Here is a 20208-nt window from a genome sequence, read left to right as displayed (position 1 = left end):
TAAACCATCGGGTCTCCTACTCTGAGGGCCCTGTCTTTGTGGATGAATGACACATCATTCTCTTCGCTTTAATGAACTGAAGAACAATCGCCACATTCATGCTTTCAATTGATATGGAAGGAAACATGGTTCCAGCTCAGTGTTTGTGATTCAAACTATTCAGTGTACCATTCAAACACAGATAGCAATTCCTTTCTCTGTGCATGCTGTTATGGTTACTTATTATGGCAAAAACTTCCGTGATTATGGTTAAATCTTTCTTTTTGATTTCTGTTTCACAGAAGAAGCTGGCAGCGGAACCAGACTACACTGACGTGACGCTGACAGCAGTAGAGCGTGTGCGAGCTCTTGCAAAAATGGGATGCTGCATAGAGATTAATGAGGATATTGAACCCAGACGCTACTTCCGCTCCGGAGTGGAGATGGAGCGCATGGCAGCAGTTTACCTGGAGGAGGGCAGCCTGGAGAATGCATATGTCCTCTACACCAAGCTCATCACGTGAGGAGCACCTGCGGGGGCATGCCTGTGTGCCAGGGATGGTCTTTAACTGGAAGGTATTAATTTCAGTCTTCCTTTGTTCAGGCTGTTTGTGGAGAAGCTGCCAAACCACAGGGATTACAAACAGTGTTCGGCAATCCCAGAGAAGCAGCTCATCATGAAGGTAATGTGATCTTCTCCCAAGACTCTATTACAGGAACAAGGGCAGAAATCCCATTTCATTATTGGGGGGGACAATAGACAAGAACATTTCTTAAGAACAATTTTGGGGCTGGACAAAATATGTTCGAGCAGGTCCATGTTCATAATTTAAGTTTGATCGTTTTCTTTCATTTATCATATGTAACTTTTGGGCCACAATTAGTGCGTTAACGTCCTTATACCAATTTGAAGAAGAGCAAAGTTACAGTGAAATGTAATGCAAAATGTACAGAGGGAAACTTATCTGAACTGCATGCATATACTATACAGAATAATCAATAATAATATTGATTTAAATAGCATGTATTTAGTAGACTTAATCAGGGGCGCGGTATAGGGGGGAAAAGTGATGACAATAGACCCTTTTCACAGTGACGTCAGACAATGGCCACCATAACTCGAAGAGGTGTATCTTTACTTCCGGTGTGATTTTGCCTCGGGGAAACCTGACTGAAAAATTCACGGATACTCATTATCTTAAGGATATAATAAAAAGTAAGGTTAATAATAACAGCATTTAAGTTTTAGATGGCCGTTATTCAGTGGTGGAGAAAGTACTCAAAAAATGTACTTAAGTAAAAGTAAAAGTACCACATTAACATTTTACTTAAGTAAAAGTAAAAAAGTACTGGCTTTTAAAAATACTCAAGTATTAAAAGTAAAAGTACTTGCTGAATGCATTACCTAATCGCTGATATCATTAAGTGTACCAATCGTATTTAATTTTAATACATCAGTAATGTGCCATTTTAATGAACAATGCCACAGATAAAGCATGTTTTTATTGTGTTTATTCTCTAACATAATTTAGACTGAGATATGTGATTCTATGCATCATAATTTCAGGGATGGAAACATCTTGTCTCCTGTCCTAACATAACATGAACTTCACTTTTTTGCCACACATTTATTTTGAAAGAAATCCAACTGGCAGAGGAGGACATGGAACCAAGGAGCCACGTAGCAGAGTTGTAGTCTAGACCACCGAATCCAAGACCAAATCAAGACCCCGTGCTACATGACAATAAAATTAAGTGCACTTATCAAAATTGCTTCTCAAATTGATCTGAAAGATCCACTTTCCCATAAAAACACCTAGATATTAAATACTTAGAGCTGAAATAAATTTAACCAGTATCAATTCAAACTCTTCTTCATTCTGTTTTGCTTTCATCTCTGTGCCACAATCCACAGAGGTCTCCTGCCATCCCTAAAAAAAAAAAAACGCCCTAGGCGGTTGCCCATATTGCCCATGTCAGAAATAACAACTGTCTGCACCATTAAACATAGCAATTAACAACGCTCAACTATGAACACTGTCCAAGGCCCAATAAGCAAGAAGTAACTTTCTACTTTTACTTCACTACATTTTACAGTATTGAGGAGCAGGAGGAGCACCGTGACTGTTCTCATCCTCCATCCTGCTGCAATGTCTGCCACCATGACAGGTGACGAAAACAAAGAGCAATGAGCATGCTCTGCGTTCTTACGTTCTTATTTTATTTATTCGCCAATTAAATAAATATAAATATACTTTAATGAAATAAAATAGCTACTGCAGTGTACGCAGAGCATTACAAGAACAAAGAACAGCTCTCAGTGAGGCTTCAGTCCTATAAGACTTAGTCAAGATCCGTCCAGAAGAATCGGATTGTTCATGAATATCATATTACTATATTGCACTTTGGTCACAGCGTTGTCCCATATCTGCGACATGTCAGTCAACACCTCCACACAATAATTCAGCGCATGAGTGACAACTTTTTTTCATCGCAGATGCAACATGTGTCTCAGTCAATACAGCTAGCTTTGCTAGCATTACGTCCACATAGCTTACCTTTCTTTAAGCTTTCCTTCCAAGTAGTGATGCTAAAAATTGGACAAAGTCCCACCGTCTGTGAAAGCGAAGCGCTGCTGATTTCACATGTCGCCATATCTTATGATTTATGCAGCGCTATTATATGGACCTTACCAAGCTCCGCCCAGAAAGGCCCCTCGAAAGTCCCACGTGACTTCATGTCTCACATTAACCTCCTCGCAGAGCTTAGCTTCTATGGGATTTTTTGTTTCGACTGACTCTGCACAGTATTTCTGAGTCGATTAGTGTAGCATTTCTGCCGGATTTTCACAAAATATCAGCCACGACAATGGACAAGGGAACCAACAAGTTCATGTCATCTTTTTTGACGACATCATCAAACACCTTGATGATGTTGTCATCAAGGTGTTTGAGCCACGCGATGCCTCCAACATTGTGCGAGTTGCAGCTAAATGCTACCAGTTGATGAGGAAAACAGCAGATCCTCAGACCCTCAGCATAAATATAGCTGTGAACAAGATCACTGATGCCTATTGTTCTTGCAAGGCTGGGTAAGTTGGGCATTCATGGTTTTGAGGGTTCAAATGTGCCTAGGCCTGATACACGGTACTCTGTGCTAGCGTGGCTAACACGATTACAGTTTAGTAAAAGCTAGCTTGGCTAACACGATTAAGTTTAGTAAAAAGCCTTTTCAGGTGAAATAAAATCTTTAATGTATGTCAGATATGGTATACATTGCATATTGATCTGTTCAGCTGTGTAACAGACAGGCTTCAGGATGTAGAAGTTGTATCGGTACTGCCATTATGCTGTACTTGGCTAAAAGGTTCTCATAATGGATGTGTTTATTATTGACTATTTTTTTTCATTCACTAAACACAAAGAAAGCAAAGCAATAATACTTACACCAGCATACACTCCTTTGTTCTTATTGATCCTATGACGGTTGAGCTGCAAATGCGGTCGTGCACAAGCTTTGATCCAAGCAAGGCATTCCATTTGAGATTTTGGAAATCTGTGAGTTTTAGTTCCACAAACACGATCAGGATACCTGACATCACCTGTACAAATACCCCACTGACGGTGGAGAACCATTTTTTTTCCGAGTCCTGACGCAAAACCTTTCTGTCGGTCTGGTAGTCCACAATGTACATTAGCATGAGTTTGTGAGCCAGTAACCCACGTGATAGCTGTGCTGTGACGTAAAATTAGCATTAGCCAATGAAAGGCGGGCCCTGTGGTAAGGTCCATTACTGACTCTCAGAGAAAACCACTGCGCATGTCTTGGAGCTCCGCGTGCGAGTAAAGGGGGAGGCGATGGGTGACACAGACACGCAAGTCTGTATTGCTTGGATTTTACGGCACCACCGTAAGTCCCTGAACTTCACATTTTAACAAAAAAAAAAAAAGCACAATGCGACTTGGATGTAACGAGTAACGCCACAGTTTTGTAGAAATGTAGTGAAGTAGAAAGTACAGATACTTACTGTAAAATGGTAAAATGTAGTGGAGTAAAAGTAGAAAGTATCCATTATTAAATATACTTAAGGAAAGTACAGATACATGAAAATTGTACTTAAGTACAGTAAAGAAGTACTTGTACTTCTTTACTCTCCACCACTGCCGTTATTACTCATTGTCAATCCACCATTCTCTAACTGTATATAAAAAAAAACAGCCTCCGATCGGAGAGTAAACCAGCTAGCAGCAGCTTTAGCCACAGTTGGTAAAATATATACACCGCTGGCTGTAAGTGCTCTAATGTTAAAAGTTTCACTAAAATCACTGACATCTTCCAACACTGTTGTTTAGAAAAGCATTTTAAATATTGACTTAAGTGCTATCTGCCAAATAATTTACATATTCCGATGTGATTCATAATTTCTCCTTTTGTTGTCCATCTTTCTCAACAGTAGTCGACCTAACAACCTACCATATCTGGGATGGTCTTGTACATATTAAACACTATACATGGTAAAATTTATATATATATATATATATATATATTATATATAAACAGTCAAAAACAGCCGAAAAACAGTACTTTACACAAACATAATTATCACAGTTCAGGGTTTCCCCCAGAAAAGTTGCTAAGCCCGGTGGTCGGGGCGTCGAGGTGGTCCAACGGCGGTCCACCGTGTTTTTGTATTAAAAGATGCTAAGTTGACAGGAAATGTAAAAGTATTACTGTGTAATTTATATGTTACGGGAAAAGATCTCCAGTGAAATGGAGCCAATAGCTAAAGTTCAAGCTGGAAGACTCCGCCCCCTCTGTTCGCCCATCAACGTCATGCTCATCTCCGACCTCAGCGCTGGACCTCACCCGGCACGTCCAATCATCAATCAAGCTCTGCATAAAGGATCCACACCCAAGCCGTCAGCCGGTTCCCAGCTGCGTTCAATCGGTTCATATGCACGCCACAGCTGCTCCACAGCTTTGCGATTCCCCGGCCTTCTACCTCGGCCTGCTGTCATGAAAGCCGTTTAGCTGTGGCCCGGCCCCTTCTTTTTCCCCTCAGACGCAAAAGATTCCTCAATCATGTCAAGCACCGTCTCCCGCCTTGATCATTTCAAGTAGCGTCTCCCCCTCTCTCTTGCCTGACTGGGATTTCTCCATCTCTCGCTCCCTCGCCACCTACTCCACGATCCATCTCTGGCAAGCGGACACGTGATCCCACCGTTTACAATCTACGCCGTCTTTCTTCGCCTCAGCGCCTTCACACCGGTGCCACGCTATGGATCAGCCACGCCTACAGCTTCCCTCTCTTCTGCATGGCCGCTGTCAGCCCGCTCAGCAACATCTCTCTGATTTTCCCTCACTACGCCTGTTTCAAGCTACCAGGGTAAGACGTAGCGTTCTCATGTCTCATTCGTGTCTCGCATCACTTCGTAATGCAGACTCTTTTTAATTAGTTTATTCCCTCCTGGACACGTTGGCTGATGCATGCATGCATCAGGTTCTAAGGTTCAAGGACTTTTACCTGAACGATTGACTTAGCTAGAACATCGTGACCTGTTTCTCCGATGCGCCTAAACGTAACATGAGTTCTAAGTCTCCCTCACTGGGTCTACACCTGTGCGTCAGCAGGTGAGGCTTATGTTAGAATCCAGGCAGCCATAGAGGGATTATTTTTGTAGAAATAGCAGACGCATGTGCACTCAACCTCAGAGAGCAGTGCAGCCCATCTTTAACGGTTCGTCATGGTCACCGCACTTATCTATCTGCTTCACATTAGTCAATTGTCACTGACTAATGTGACAATTGACACATTAGTCAACATAAATTATATTGTCATCTGAGAAACAATATAATTTATGTTACCCAGCAGGGGCGGATCTAGAAAAATATTCATGGGATGGCAAGAGGGGGGCAAGGATTTTTTTCAGGGGTGGCAGTACATATATATATAAAAAAAAAAATTCCCTTCTCACCCTCCGCGGGTGGTCTGTTTCATCCTCTGAGCTCGGGTCCTCAGAGGACCCGAGCTCAGAGGGTCCTCACTGCTCCAGTTTGGGGGTGACTGCCCCGAGGGCCCCGATGACCACAGGCACCACTGTGGTCTTCACCTTCCAGGTCTTTTCCAGTTCCTCCCTGAGGCCCTGGTATTTCTCCAATTTCTCATGCTCCTTTTTCCTGATGTTGTAGTCACTTGGTATTGCTACATCCACCACAACGGCTTTCCTCTGTTCTTTATCCACCACCACAATGTCCGGTTGGTTCTCCATTACCATCTTGTCTGTCTGGATCTGGAAGTCCCACAAGGATCTTAGCTCGGTCATTCTCCACCACTTTTGGGGGTGTTCCACACTTTGATCTCGGGGCTTCCAGTCCATATTCTGCACAGATGTTCCTGTACACTATGCCCACCACTTGGTTATGTCGTTCCATGTACGCTTTCCCTGCCAGCATCTTGCACCCTGCTGTTATGTGCTGGACTGTCTCAGGGGCCTCCTTGCACAACCCACACCTTGGGTCTTGTCTGGTGTGGTAGATCTGAGCCTCTATTGCTCTGGTGTTTAGGGCCTGTTCCTGGGCGGCCAGGATGAGAGCCTCTGTGCTGTCCTTGAGTCCAGCTTTCTCCAGCCATTGGTAGGTTTTCCTGACATCAGCCTCTTCAGTTATTTGTCGGTGGTACATCCCATGTAGGGGCTTGTCCTCCCATGATGGTACTTCCAGCACCTTGTCTTCTGTTCCCCATTGTCTGAGATATTCACTGAGCACATCGTCCGTTGAGGCTTTGTACTTGATGTATTTATGGATCTTGGATGTTTCATCCTGGACAGTGGCTCTCACACTCACTAGTCCTCTGCCTCCTTCCTTACGGCTCGTGTACAGTCTCAGGGTGCTGGATTTGGGGTGGAATGGTTAGTAGCTTCCTAGTCTTAACATCTGTGGCCTTCATCTCTTCCATTCGCCAGCTAATTATTCCGGCAGGGTATCTGATTACTGGTAAGTTTATTGCACGGATCTTGTTCTTGCCATTGAGCTGGCTTCTCAGGACTTGCCTTATTCGTTGGAGGTATTTGGCTGTGGCTCCTTTCCTTGTGACCTCATCGAGGTTGCCATTTGCTTGTGGTATTCCCAGGTACTTGTAGCTGTGCTCTATGTCTGCTATTGTTCCTTCTGGGAGTGAGACCCCTTCTGTGTGGACGACCTTCCCTCTCTTTGTAACCATCCGACCACACTTCTCTAGTCCGAATGACATCCCAATGTCAGTGCTGTAGATCCTGGTGGTGTGGATCAGTGAGTCGATGTCTCGCTCGCTCTTGGCGTACAGCTTGATGTCATCCATGTAGAGGAGGTGACTGATCGTGGCCCCATTCTTGAGTCGGTATCCGTAGCCAGTCTTGTTGATGATTTGGCTGAGAGGGTTCAGGCCTATGCAGAACAGCAGTGGGGACAGAGCATCTCCTTGGTATATGCCACATTTGATGGACACTTGTGTAAGTGGTTTGCAGTTGGCTTCAAGGGTGGTTTTCCACAGCCCCATCGAGTTTGCAATGAAGGCTCTTAGAGTCCTATTGATGTTGTACATCTCTAAGCATTCAATGATCCAAGTGTGTGGCATTGAGTCATAGGCTTTCTTGTAATCAATCCAAGCGGTACACAGGTTGGTGTGTCGGGTTTTGCAGTCTTGGGCGACTGTGTGGTCTACAAGGAGTTGGTGTTTGGCTCCTCTGCTATTTATGCCTATGCCCTTCTGTGCCTTGCTCATGTATTTATCCATGTGCCCGCTTATCTTAGCTGCTATGATGCCTGACATGAGCTTCCATGTTGTAGAGAGACAGGTTATTGGCCGATAGTTGGATGGGACTGAACCCTTCGAGGGTTCCTTCTGTATCAGGATTGTGCGCCCTTCAGTTAACTATTCAGGGTGAGTCCCATTTTGTAGCAGCTGGTTCAGTTGAGCTGCCAGTCGCTCATGGAGGGCAGTGAATTTCTTAAGCCAGTCAGGTCCTGGTGCTGTCCAGTTTTTCATACCCGAGACTCTGTCTTGGACATCTGCCACAGTGATGGTTACCGGGGCTTGTTCAGGGAGGTTGCTGTGGTCCTCTCGTAGAGAGGTTAGCCACTGTGCATTGCTGTTGTGGGACGCCTCCCTTTCCCATATGCCTTTCCAGTATTGTTCAGTCTCCAGCCTGGGTGGGTCTGCTCTGTTGTTATTACCCTGCCATTGAGAGTACACTTTAGCTGGTTGGGTGGCGAAGTTAATCCTCCTGGCTTCATTCTCTCTCGTGTATCTCTTTAGGCGGCTGGTCAAGGCTTGGAGCCTTTGTTTGGCAGTTTCGAGTGCTTCAGGTATGGGCATCTGGCTGTACTTCTTGGGTACTGATCTTTTCATTGCACCCCTTTGGAGCTCTGACAGTTGACTCACTTCCCTCCTTGTTATCTTGATCTTAGCCTCTAACCGTCTTTTCCATGGTGGGTATTGGGTCTCATGGTTGCTCTTATAACCAAGCATCTCAAGGATCACTGATCACTGGCTCCTTCCCCTTGCCGTAGCACTTGTGTCGTACCTCGTCAATCTCAAGTTGTGACAGCAGTTGCCGTTTGCGGATGTTGGAACACTGAGCTACTAGTTGTTTGGCAGTTAGTGTTGACTGGGGATGTCGAGCTAACCATTCCTCCCACAGCCTTTGCATGTAGCCCCTCTGACTAGGATTACTTGAGTAGTAGCATTCCAACAGACCCATGTTTTCACCTCTCGCCCATTTCCGTCTTGTTCCAGTAGCCCATTTTTCATAAGGGTGCTCTGGTTCCCCAGCACCTGACGTAGACCTTGTTTGGCCGGGCGACGTCTGAGCCGGCATGTCGTGCTTATTTGTGTCTCTCATGGTATGAGATAGGCTATATAGCTCCAAGGGTCTTGCCTAAGGACCCACACTGACAGCTCAATGTCACCGTTGTAGCTTTTTGCCCCAGCCCCCAGCCTGGCCTCGAACCCGGGTCTCCCGGGTGGAAGACTGGTGACTTACCTATTGAGCTATATATATATATATATATATATATATATATATATATATATATATATATATATATATATATATATATATATATATATATATATATATATATATATAGAGTTGATTAATCAATATTAGTGTAGTGTAGTTAATTATTTTTACGTCTTTCATTCTCCTGCTAATTGATATGTATTACTGGACTGGACAGCGCCTATTGGTCGCTATGTGATTCATTGTGTCCAGAAAACCATTTTATCCCAATACAGAACAAGGAAAAATCTGTCACGAAAATATTAGTAGTGCCATCATTTGTTATTAGATATATCTATTAAATACGACTTAAAATAAAGATTAGAAAACTGATGTTTGATAAATTCTCCATGATACAAATCTATAAACAGTTTAGTTTCTGTTAGTTCTGTCAAGATGCAAGAAGGGGCAAATTTCTATTTATATTGGTCAATTATTTTATTTTAAATATGCTGTAGGAGCCGTAGTTTGACAACTGTTATAAATGTCACCACGTTTTGCAAACTCAGGATTAGCTCAGTTTTTGTTGCTTGTTTTTAGGAATTGCAGTGCCTGCAGTGCCCCACAATAAAGTACAATAAACCTGATAAACAGATGAACAACCAAACTAGACAGAACCACTTCTGATTGTTTGCCAAGCCAAACATCCAATAAAAGTTCCACCACGCCACTACTAAGGCACTGTTTCTAGACACAGGCAAAAGAATCAATCAATGTCCAAACGTATTTATTGTTCTTGATGATTTATTTTCCTCTTTCACCAAACAATTACAGAGATCAAACTTTCATTTGTTCTCATGCTACCACTCTTGCTCTGGTAAAAACCATCGGCCCCAAACCCAAATGCCTGCTGGTCCTTCACCAGGCCCGTGGACTTTTAGAAAGTGGACTGACCCACATTACTTCCTGTCTAAATTTAGAAAATAAATAAGAAAAATAATAAAACAAAAAATACATAAAATCAACAATTATCAACCTATAAATAAACTCTGTAAATAATACTTTATTCTTAAAATTTCTATTTTTTGTAACAAAATTTAAATGGATAAAGAAAAAATGGCTCCAGCCACTTTTATTCCACCTTTTCTTGCTCTGTATATCGGCATTACACACGACCCGTTGCCATGGCAACCGACAAACAACAGCTCAAAGAGCAGTTAGAGCAGAGATTACCGATCAGGGGAATCAACACCAAAAAGCAAACATTTCTCACACAAAAAAGTAGCAAAAACACTAAAACAGAACATCCAGTCTGTTACATTATGTTGTCAAGCTTAATGTCTATATTGTGATTATTAAAAGGTTTTCGCCTGACTACCGCGGTGGTTGATTAAGTGATTTAAACAGCTGCTCTACTGATGACTTGGTGGGCGGGTTGACCTGTTTTAGTGCTAACGGAACCAAAACATACCGAACTACGCAGCACATGTTAAGGTTATCAAAGTCAATACCAGGCTAGCAACAGTTAGGCTCATACAGTAGTTCTTAACCTGGGTTCGATTGAACCCCAGGGGTTCGGTGAGTCGGTCTCAGGGGTTCGGCGGAGCCTCTGCCGCGGAGGTAAAGACACACTTGTATAAAGTCGTAATGACGCCCCTCTTTGCCATCACTTGCTGCAGAGGATCACGTTGCATTGCTTAGCCAATCAGAGCTGCGGAGGAGCACTGATTGAAGGAGTTCCTCTCTCAGCATGGATTTGAACTTGTGTCTTTAATTTCTTCAGCAAAGCTCACAGTTTTTACCAAATTCTGTAGCTTTCGGTGTACAGTCATGGCCAAAAGTTTTGAGAATGATTCAAATGTTAATATTTACAAAGTCTACTGCTTCAGTTTTTATAATGGCAATTTGCATATACTCCAGAATGTTATAAAGAGTGATCAGCTTAACAGCAATTAATTGCAAAGTCAATATTTGCCTAGAAAATGAACTTTATCCCCAAAACACATTTCAACTTCATTGCAGCCTTAAAAGGACCAGCTAACATCGTTTCAGTGATTGTTCCATTAACACAGGTGTGGGTGTTGATGAGGACAGGGCTGGAGATCAATCTGTCATGATTAAGTAAGAATGACACCACTGGACACTTTAAAAAGAGGCTGGTGCTTGGCATTATTGTTTATTCTGTGAACCATGGTTATCTCTAAAAAAAACACGTGCAGTCATCCTTGCACTACACAAAAATGGCCTAACAGGGAAGAGCAGCTAGAAAGATTGCACCTCAGTCAACAATCTATCGCATCATCAAGAACTTCAAGGAGAGAGGTTCCATTGTTGCCAAAAAGGCTCCAGGGCGCCCAAGAAAGACCAGCAAGTGCCAGGACAGTCTCTTAAAAGTGTTTCATCTGCGGGATCGGGCTACCAGAAGTGCAGAGCTTGCTCAGGAATGGCAGCAGGCAGGTGTGAGTGCATCTACACACACAGAAGAGCAACTTCTCCCATTCGTCCAAGAGCAGTTTGGTGATGAACAATGCCTCTTCCAGCATGATGGAGCACCTTGCCATAAAGCAAAGGTGATAACTAACTGGCTCAGGGAACAAAACGTAGAGATTTTGGGTCCATGGCCTGGAAACTCCCCAGATCTTAATCCCATTGAAAACTTGTGGTCCATCATCAAGAGACGGGTGGACAAACAAAAACCTAGGAATTCTGACAAAATGTAAGCATTGATTGTGCAAGAATGGACTGCTATCAGTCAGGATTAGGTTCAGAAGTTGATTGAGAGCATGCCAGGGAGAATTGCAGAGGTCCTGAAGAAAAGGGGTCAACACTGCAAATACTGACTTGCTGCATTAACTCATTCTAACTGTCAATAAAAGCTTTTGTTACTCATAATATGATTGTAATTGTATTTCTGTATGTGATGAAAACATCTGACATACACACATGAAAGCCAGAGGGCAGCAGATCATGTGAAAATATAATATTTGTGTCATTCTCAAAACTTTTGGCCATGACTGTACTTCTAAATCTGCTCCTTAGTTGCATCTTTTCCGGGTTGCTACTGCCTCTAGTGGCGTGGGGGTGGTAACACAACTAATATAATTACATTACTAAATCAGAATACCGCAAAGTCTGTATTATTTATTATTAATTTTTCATTATCTTAAGAATGTAGAGCTAATTAAATGATCTAAACAAGACCTTAAAGTGGTTACAGTATCTCTCGATGGCCAACCTGTTGAAACTGTGGCAAAATTTAAATACCTTTGGTGCACAGTCAACTCAACTTTTCTGAAAACACTGACTATATTTTTGAAGAACTATTCTCATAGACTCTACCTTTTAAGAAGACTTAGTGATCTTCAAATGTCTTGAATTTGGAAAAAAAATAAATTAATTTACCATGATAGAAGGGTTCAGTGACTGTGATATGAGTCTGGTGGGTTCGGTACCTCAAAAAAGGTTAAGAACCACTGGGCTAGTATAACTGACCCACTGCTCACTTGTTAAATGTTTTCTTTAAATTAAAACGTTTTTCTCACCTGTGAAATCTGAAGCCCTTATTACCATTATCTATGGTTGAATTAACAGCTAAACATTGCGTCCGTTGTTCTGATTATTTGCGTGATTGTAGTAGCTCTGTAATTTTTTCCTGACCACCAATATTCCTGACTCAATGGACAGCAATGGCGCATGTGTGGCATACAATAAATCACGTAATATCCAGTCCATCAATGCTGCTAACGCTCTGTCCTTCTCTCGCATTTCCAGCTACTTAGCAGTGGGTGTCAGGTTACATTGTGTTCAATGCATTCAATGTTGTCGGAAAAGAGTTTCATGCGCTTTATGTCCGTTTTGCCATAACTATTTATTGAATTCATGGCCGCTAGCTGGGTTGGCAAGGCTCTCGTTTGGGGTCGCAACTGCCACCCCATGCCACCCCAGTAGATTCGCCCCTGCTACCCAGGCCCAGCGGCATGGGCGGGCATCTGGGTGCATTGCCGGTTTCAGTCAGTTGTGTCCCCGCTGGTCTGTAAGCTCCGTGACTTACCTACGTAGCCAACTCTTTGATATTCCTACATCGATTTGATACACTATTTGTCTTCTCCACTTCCCATATCTGTGTCCTCTGTCACTTCGTTCTGCTGTTTATCTGCCGTTAACACATCATAATCCGTTTTTCGAACCGCCTACAAACGCAACTTGAGCCCTGAGACATTCGCACCGGTTGCCAATGGCGCAGGAACTGCTAGAATCTGACAGTATAACGCCTAAGTACTTTGCTCAGTTTTCCCCAATCTAACCGACTGAGTAGAGTAATACTGCCGGATGCAGGTGTAACAGAGAGAAAAGCTTGTGTGTGTCTTTGTGTGAGTTTTGATCAAAATGATTGTAGTAATGGTTGTATGTGTTTATGAGATTTTTGGTCAATGCGTTTGTTTGTAGCCACCTAGTGGTGTGATGAGTGACTGCATGCAACAGGTCCGTCAGGCACTCTCGCGGCTTCCCCCACCAGAATTCTGAGGAGCGCTGGTGGAGGTAGGTGCGAGAGAGGCAGCTCTTCACTTCTTTTTTTTTTACTTGGGGACATATTTTTCTAGTTCAACAATTAACGAAGTACTATAAGAATATTTAACATCTACAAATATAATTTGTAAACTTCTTGTGGTTGGGCTGGAAAAATGTGACCCTATGAGTGGGAGCTGCGTCAGTTGGTGTTCGTGGCTGACCACTCGGTCACGGCGCCAACTGTGTCTTATTTTTCAGCCTGTCGGACCACTTGCCTGCAGTCAGTCACATTGTGAGGAGTTTTTCGTTCTTTGTTGTGGTAGGTGGGTTCAAACTGTGAATTTGTTGATATATATATATATATATATATATATATATATATATATATATGTAGAAAAATGGTTTGTGAGTGTTTTGACTGTTAACTGGTGTAACAGTTGTCTGTTATTTTACTGTTTTTGCTGTTGTTATTTTTGATTGATTCATTGAATAAGAATGTTTTGTTTTGTTTTTGGAAATTTGTTAACTGTTATATTTATTGTTTAAACTTTACGATCAAATCTAAAAAAAATATATATAATAATAATAATAAAGAATTCTGAGGAGCGCTGGTGGAGCCTGTCGGACCACTTGCCTGCAGTCAGTCACATTGTGAGGAGTTTTTCATTCTTTGTTGTGCTAGGTGACTAACAACTAAATAAGAAGAGTTACACAAGTAATGTTAGCTTAATGATGACTAATAACTCAACACCTTAAGCTTGTTAAAAAGAAGCCCATAGCTACTGTTGTGTATGTTCGCTACGTAGATTCATTCTGCCCCAAACAGTCAATGCACCCTGTTAAACTCGTCTGGAGCAGGGGCTCGCTTACAGCGTCTCAGCTGACCTTCACCTACCAGCGGCTTGAGGCATAAATTATCATTTGCCTAATTGTGGACTCTTGCCTTGTTGCGACGGCGATATGTGCAGAAGACTAATTATTTACTAATTATTAATCAGCATTAAATTCTTGTTGACGAGGGCCATTGTCCAATCATTGTTTCTCTTCAATTTTTGTCCAGTGTCCATTCACTACTTATCAAAGTAACCCTAAATAGAAGGTGGTTTAGTCTCAATTTAAAACACGTGTTTTTGGCATTCGACTCAAAGGAAGTTTTCCAGACTCACAATGTATAATGGTTGATTGTTTCATATTTCATCCCAGCACCACAGTTCAGAACAATTCTGAACAGGATTTAAATGGTCTGGCAGTCACTATGCCAGCAGGTATTTAACAAGTGATCCTTTTCCTAGCTTAAGTTTTAGGTTTTTTTTTCCTAAGTAGTTTGAACTTCTGGATATTCCTGGTCTCAAAAGCTCTACTTGCTTCTCTGCTATCAGCCAATCTGTCCCATATTCTGATGTTTTGTTTTGCCCTGCTCAAGTCCCTGTGGTTGCTTCTCAGTTTTTTAAAATCTCTTTTAAGATCTCCTGAAATCTGCAGATTATTTCCCAGGCCATCCTGTCACTTTCGGGTTACGTAGTCGGTTCTCTTGCTTACGCTGGTCCCACACTCAAATGTGCTTATTCCAGTCTCACTTTTGGGCCAATTGCCATTAGACACTTACCAGTCATTTTTGTGGGTCTGTCACTACAGCATCTGCACTTGCAGGTATCCTAAAGCTCACGGCCCCATCTGGAGACTGAACCCCCAACCTTATTGCCAGGTCCAAGTGAAGTTCATTCGCATGGCACGTCTCAACAAGTCAAAGCTTTTCTATGAGTTTAAGATGACATTTCCTTTCTATTTCCCATTTTAAATTCAGTCTGTCGTGCTAGGCCCCTTTTTGGGGAGGATCTCCTATATAGTTGGTTCAGCTTCACCTTCATTTCAACAGCTCGAGTTTCCAGCTTTTTACGAAATTTGTTCCATGGGGAGCTATCTCCGCAAGCAATCCCATGTCGTCTCTCACCTCAATCAGTCGCGTGTACCATAAAGCTGAACCTTCACCAGTCCGTTTCATGTCATCAACCAACATTAATGTTATCTCTGCTTGTCTCAGCCCTGATCATTTTGACACTATTGTTGATAAGCTCACTCTCTCTGCCTCTGCTCAGTCCAGTTCAGATATTAGATGGAATCATTTATTTCAATGTTAAATCTCAGGTCTCGCTCTGTAATTTTATTTTTTATATGTCCCCTGTTTTTCATCCTCATTTTGAATCTTAGTTTTTCTTTATGCTCTTCTATAGCTCCAAGCCCCTGAGCTTTAGATTATGTTCAACCAGTCTTCAGGCACTCTCTTGGCCTTACGCCAACAGTATTCTCTTCATATGATTATATGTATCTGTTCTGTGTCCATAGATTTCCTCAGTGCCAGACGAGCACTCCGCAATTCGCTGGTGGCGGTTGGTCTACCTTATCCAAAGTGTAAACTTAACACGTGATTGTCCTATATATATCCCCTTTGTGTCCTCCCAAGCTGTTATATGGAGGTTTGTTTCCGTGTTATCGCTCTCACCCGCATCCTTCCGCATTGAACCCGTAAGTCTACTTCCAGTTTCTTGGTCCCTCAAACAGCCCTATTGCCAACCTCTCTCGGTTTCCTTGAAGCTATCTCAGTAACCCCTCAGCTGGCTCATCTATCAGTCTGGCTCTGTGCCATCCCAGTAACCCTGCAGCCGGCCCATGTCCCAGCATCTCTTTGCCCCTGCAGCCGGCCCATGTCCTAGCCTTTCTCTCATTGTTGGCCCATGTCTCAGTTGTTTTCTTTTTCCCTCATACTTTTCAGTGTGGCTCCGTTACAGCGGGTACCTGTCCTCCAGCCTTTCTCCAGGCAATTGTGTGTCCCCTAAACTGATACCAATCTCCTGCCTGGCTCCGCGCCTTCAACTATCCTTCACTCTCTTTGCCTGGTATTATTTCAGCCCTTTCTCTTAGCAGGCATCATATCATGAAAACCCCTCTATCAATCAAATTTGTCGGGATATTCATCGAGTTCACATCAAATCTCAGCTCAAATCAGCTGCCGGGGTCCGAGCGCCAAAGAACTGTTGTTCATTCCTGTCATTAAATCTTTTAATTGTTCCTTTTTCTCCATCTGAGTCTTTCCAGATTGAAATGGAGCTAATAGCGAAAGTTCAAGCTGGAAGACTCCGCCCCCTCTGTTCGCCCATCGGCGTCATGCTCATCTCCGACCTCAGCGCTGGACCTCACCCGGCGCGTTCAATCATCAATCAAGCTCTGCATAAAAAGATCCACAACCAAGCCGTCAGCCGGTTCCCAGCTGCATTCAACCCACCACTGCCCCTTCTCTACCCACATCCTTCAGATCTCCAGGATGGCACCCTTTCCTGACCACCACCACCAGTGTCGGGCCCTGGGGGAGAGCATCCCTAATCAGTTATCAGGATGTTCATCGAGTTCACATCAAATCTCAGCTCAAATCAGCTGCCGGGGCCCGAGCGCCAAAGAACTGTTATTCATTCCTGTCATTAAATATTTTAATTGTTCCTTTTTCTCTGTCTGAGTCTTTCCAGATTGAAATGCTATTTAAACCCACAACTAGTCTAAAAACAACAAATTTGCACTTCTGTTTAATCCAAATTAAGTCAGCAGCTCCATCAGGCCCCCAAGGGCTTCAGGGGCCCCATGAACGCTAATATTTTCAAAACAGACCACAGATACATAAATGTAACACTTGTTTATTGAGATTATCAATGCTGTTACATTTTATTCAGTTGTTTGAGCACCTGCCCCTTTTGCTCCTTGAACCCAAGTGCCCTTTTGGTCAATTTTTTATTTTATTTTTTCTTGGGTATTATTATTTTCTAAGCCCTCTTCTGACACATAACATGTACTAAAATTATTTAGTTTTTTGTTGGTTTTTTTTTTGTGCAACATAAGCCCTCCAGTCACCTTGTTACCTTTGACCTTTTGCCCATGACGCAATTGCCTCTCGGGCAGTGAGATGAGGTGGCTAACTGGAGCTCAACGTAGCGAACGTTCCAGATTACAGAACAGTTTTTGGTGAATTACAAAAAAAAAAACGTTTTTGATTAATAAAGTGGAGTAGACTTGCTACTTGTCAGATAACAGAAAACGTTGAAGTATCGTTTCTACTTCAGCGCGGAGTAGCGGTTTAAGCAGAGAGGTAATGAAATACATCTGCGTCTGCCTTTCTCTGAAGAATACTGAGCGGGAGGAGACAGCCAGGTGAGGAGAAACTGTTCTTATCTATCAATTCAGTATGTTTATCATACAGACATTAGGCTGTTGCTGTTGTGCTATTAGCTAGCTGCTAGCTAATGACTTTGCTAGCAACGCAAAATAACTGAAAAGCTTCTTCCCTGTATCGTTAATGATATCAGTCATTCTTCAGTATTGCTCATGCAATAGGGGCACATCGCCCGTCCAAAACCGATCATCTCCATAATGGATGTCTTCTAATTTCCTTTGCTGCATAATGTAAATTGCATTTATTCTGCCGTTAAGTAAATGTATCTTGAAGGAGAATAGTACTTAAATAAAAGACCAACAAGGATATTCATTTAGAATTAAAAGTAATTCACACTGAATTACCATGATAGATATAATGTATGTAATAAAAGTGTCATTAATGAAGGGGAAAAAACTCAATCCAGACTTTAAGTAAGTTTAGGGTCTGGTTCGCAGAGTATGAAGTAAATTTTTATCCCCCCAATTATTCAATGAAAAAAAAACTAACCTCAGCTAAGTAAAATTAAATTGTAATCTAAACTTTTGGAATTGAAATCATTTCTTTTTTTAAAACCAAGCATTTTGTTTAAAAAAACTTTCTTTTTAAATTAACTCATTTTTGTCTGGTGAACTTAAAGTTATTTGCCAAACATAAACTTTTATTTGCACACATCAGAAATATTTTATTGTGATTTTAGGCCCTGCCCACAACGTCATATGAGAATCACAAGCAAAACTTTGAGTCAAAAACAAAAACTTAGAATAGCAAGCTAAGATTTCTGACATGAGCAAATAAGTCTGTTTTGCAAATAATTTTTTCACTTCATGAGACAAAAATGTGTGATTTTAATTTTTAAAAAAGTTGTTTTTTTTTAAGCAAAACTCAGTAGGCTGTTCTCATGGTGACATGCATTAACAATTCAATTTTTGCTCTTGTTTTTTTTTTTCTTTTTCTTTTTTCTGCAGTTTCACGTTAAAGTTTGATGCAGCTCTGCTTTCCTTAATGGACCATCTTCATCTCCACTGCAAGTGTAGCAAACAGGCAGATCTTTTTTATAGATTACTGTACACTAAAAGGTTGCATTGTATCCTTGTTTATATTTTTAATAATATAATTCTGTAAAGACAAAATATGTCTGATGGTCTAGCTGTGATTTACATGTCTTGCTAAATTGCGGGTTTGAATATTGCAATACTTTCCTATTACAAAACAGACCTGCAGAAATAAATTACTAATAAAATATCTTACATATGCATAGTTGTATGCTCTATATAGAGATTTTCCTTAGCTTTGATTGTCTATCTCACAATTTTGTAATTTATCACTGTTTATTAACTCTGAAAGCTGTGTGGCTTTGTTAATATTCTGTCCTAGAATGCGGTTAGATGTGCCCTTTTTTTTGAGCACGTGCCCCTTTAGTGGTTTCTGCACGGCCCTGCGTCACAGACTATTCTGGTTGGTCGAGTATATGGGACGAGTTTCTCAGATCTGCGTGTGGCCGTGCGCATTAACTCTTAAGTAGACAACGCATTTGATATGCTTTGATGCATCGTGTAACCGGAAAAATAATATTAAAAATAATAAAATATAAAATCAGCGTGATGCGTGACTCAGAGGAGAGAGCGAAAGCTCCTCACTGGGCTGAACCTGCATGATGATGATAGCGCTGCTTGTTATTCACAAACGCTCCACCCAAATGGACACAGAGCCAAACGCTGGGCAGCGCGTTGAGATGTAAACGCCTCAATTGTTCGTTCACAAAGATAAATCGTTCTCACCGCTCCACAACGCGACCTCTGAATTCGCTACAACTTATTCCTGCGGTTCACATTGAGCTGCGCAACCAGAACTAACGCGGCGGGTTTTAAACTCTTACCTAGAGTTCTCCAAAGGAACATAATTCCTCACAGTAGGTTTATGTAAATATCCATACAGTCCAGTTTGAGTGAAAGGAGGCGCGCGATCCCGCTGAGGTAAAGCAGCGGCAGCACGCGAGGCAAAGCGCAGAGGCGTCAACTGTGTGATTGGTCTGAGCGCTTTCAGGTTTAAATGCATAAACTATAAACCTATCTATTATAAACCTATCCTTTAGGAATAAATCTGCTCTGCTAGTGAAATGCTAAGAACAAAAAAGACGCTTGCAGCCAAGCTTTTTTTCCTAGAAACGTAAACAAGCAACGCTTAGCCTGGCGGCGGGGCTAGTAAAGCATGGCGGGCCACCAGGCTTATAATACACTGGGGGAAACCCTGCAGTTAACAATTTAAGTCATTGATAGAAAAAAATTATTTACAAAAGGCATATCAATTTTATTTCAACATTACGTACTCGGAGTTTACAATTTAAGAAGACATCCATGTAAGGTCCTTGGCGGGTGCCAGTCTGCAGTGAACTGGTGCATGACAGAGGCAATGCTATACTGTAGTGAGCAGATTGAAGCAAAGTCCCACCATGTGATCCACAGGGTTTTTCCAGCTGAGCACAAACTTCATGCACTTGGTTTCCACAGGCACCACAGCAGAATCAAGTGTAACCTGTTAAAACAG

General features: G+C 42.1%; 1 protein-coding gene and 1 long non-coding RNA gene across 6 annotated transcripts in view; both read left to right on the top strand.

Moving 5' to 3' along the window:
• The window catches only part of stambpl1 (STAM binding protein-like 1), a 58090-nt gene that overhangs the window by 7747 nt on the left and 30135 nt on the right, over window positions 1-20208 (top strand). For all 5 annotated transcript variants that reach the window (XM_008438094.3, XM_008438092.3, XM_017310856.2 and 2 more), the window contains exons 3-4: window positions 282-499; window positions 584-662. In XM_008438094.3, coding sequence (XP_008436316.1) covers window positions 282-499; window positions 584-662 — 297 coding nt within the window. The remainder of the gene's footprint in view (window positions 1-281; window positions 500-583; window positions 663-20208) is intronic.
• Window positions 9046-18917, top strand: LOC145549069 (uncharacterized). The gene is made up of 2 exons (XR_014085006.1): window positions 9046-17660; window positions 18630-18917. It is a non-coding gene; the product is annotated as an uncharacterized LOC145549069 (long non-coding RNA).

Source organism: Poecilia reticulata, chromosome 19, assembly GCF_904066995.2.
Source record: "Poecilia reticulata chromosome 19, P_reticulata-male-v2, whole genome shotgun sequence".
Taxonomy (NCBI): domain Eukaryota; kingdom Metazoa; phylum Chordata; class Actinopteri; order Cyprinodontiformes; family Poeciliidae; genus Poecilia; species Poecilia reticulata.
This window is presented reverse-complemented; position numbering and strand designations above follow the sequence as displayed.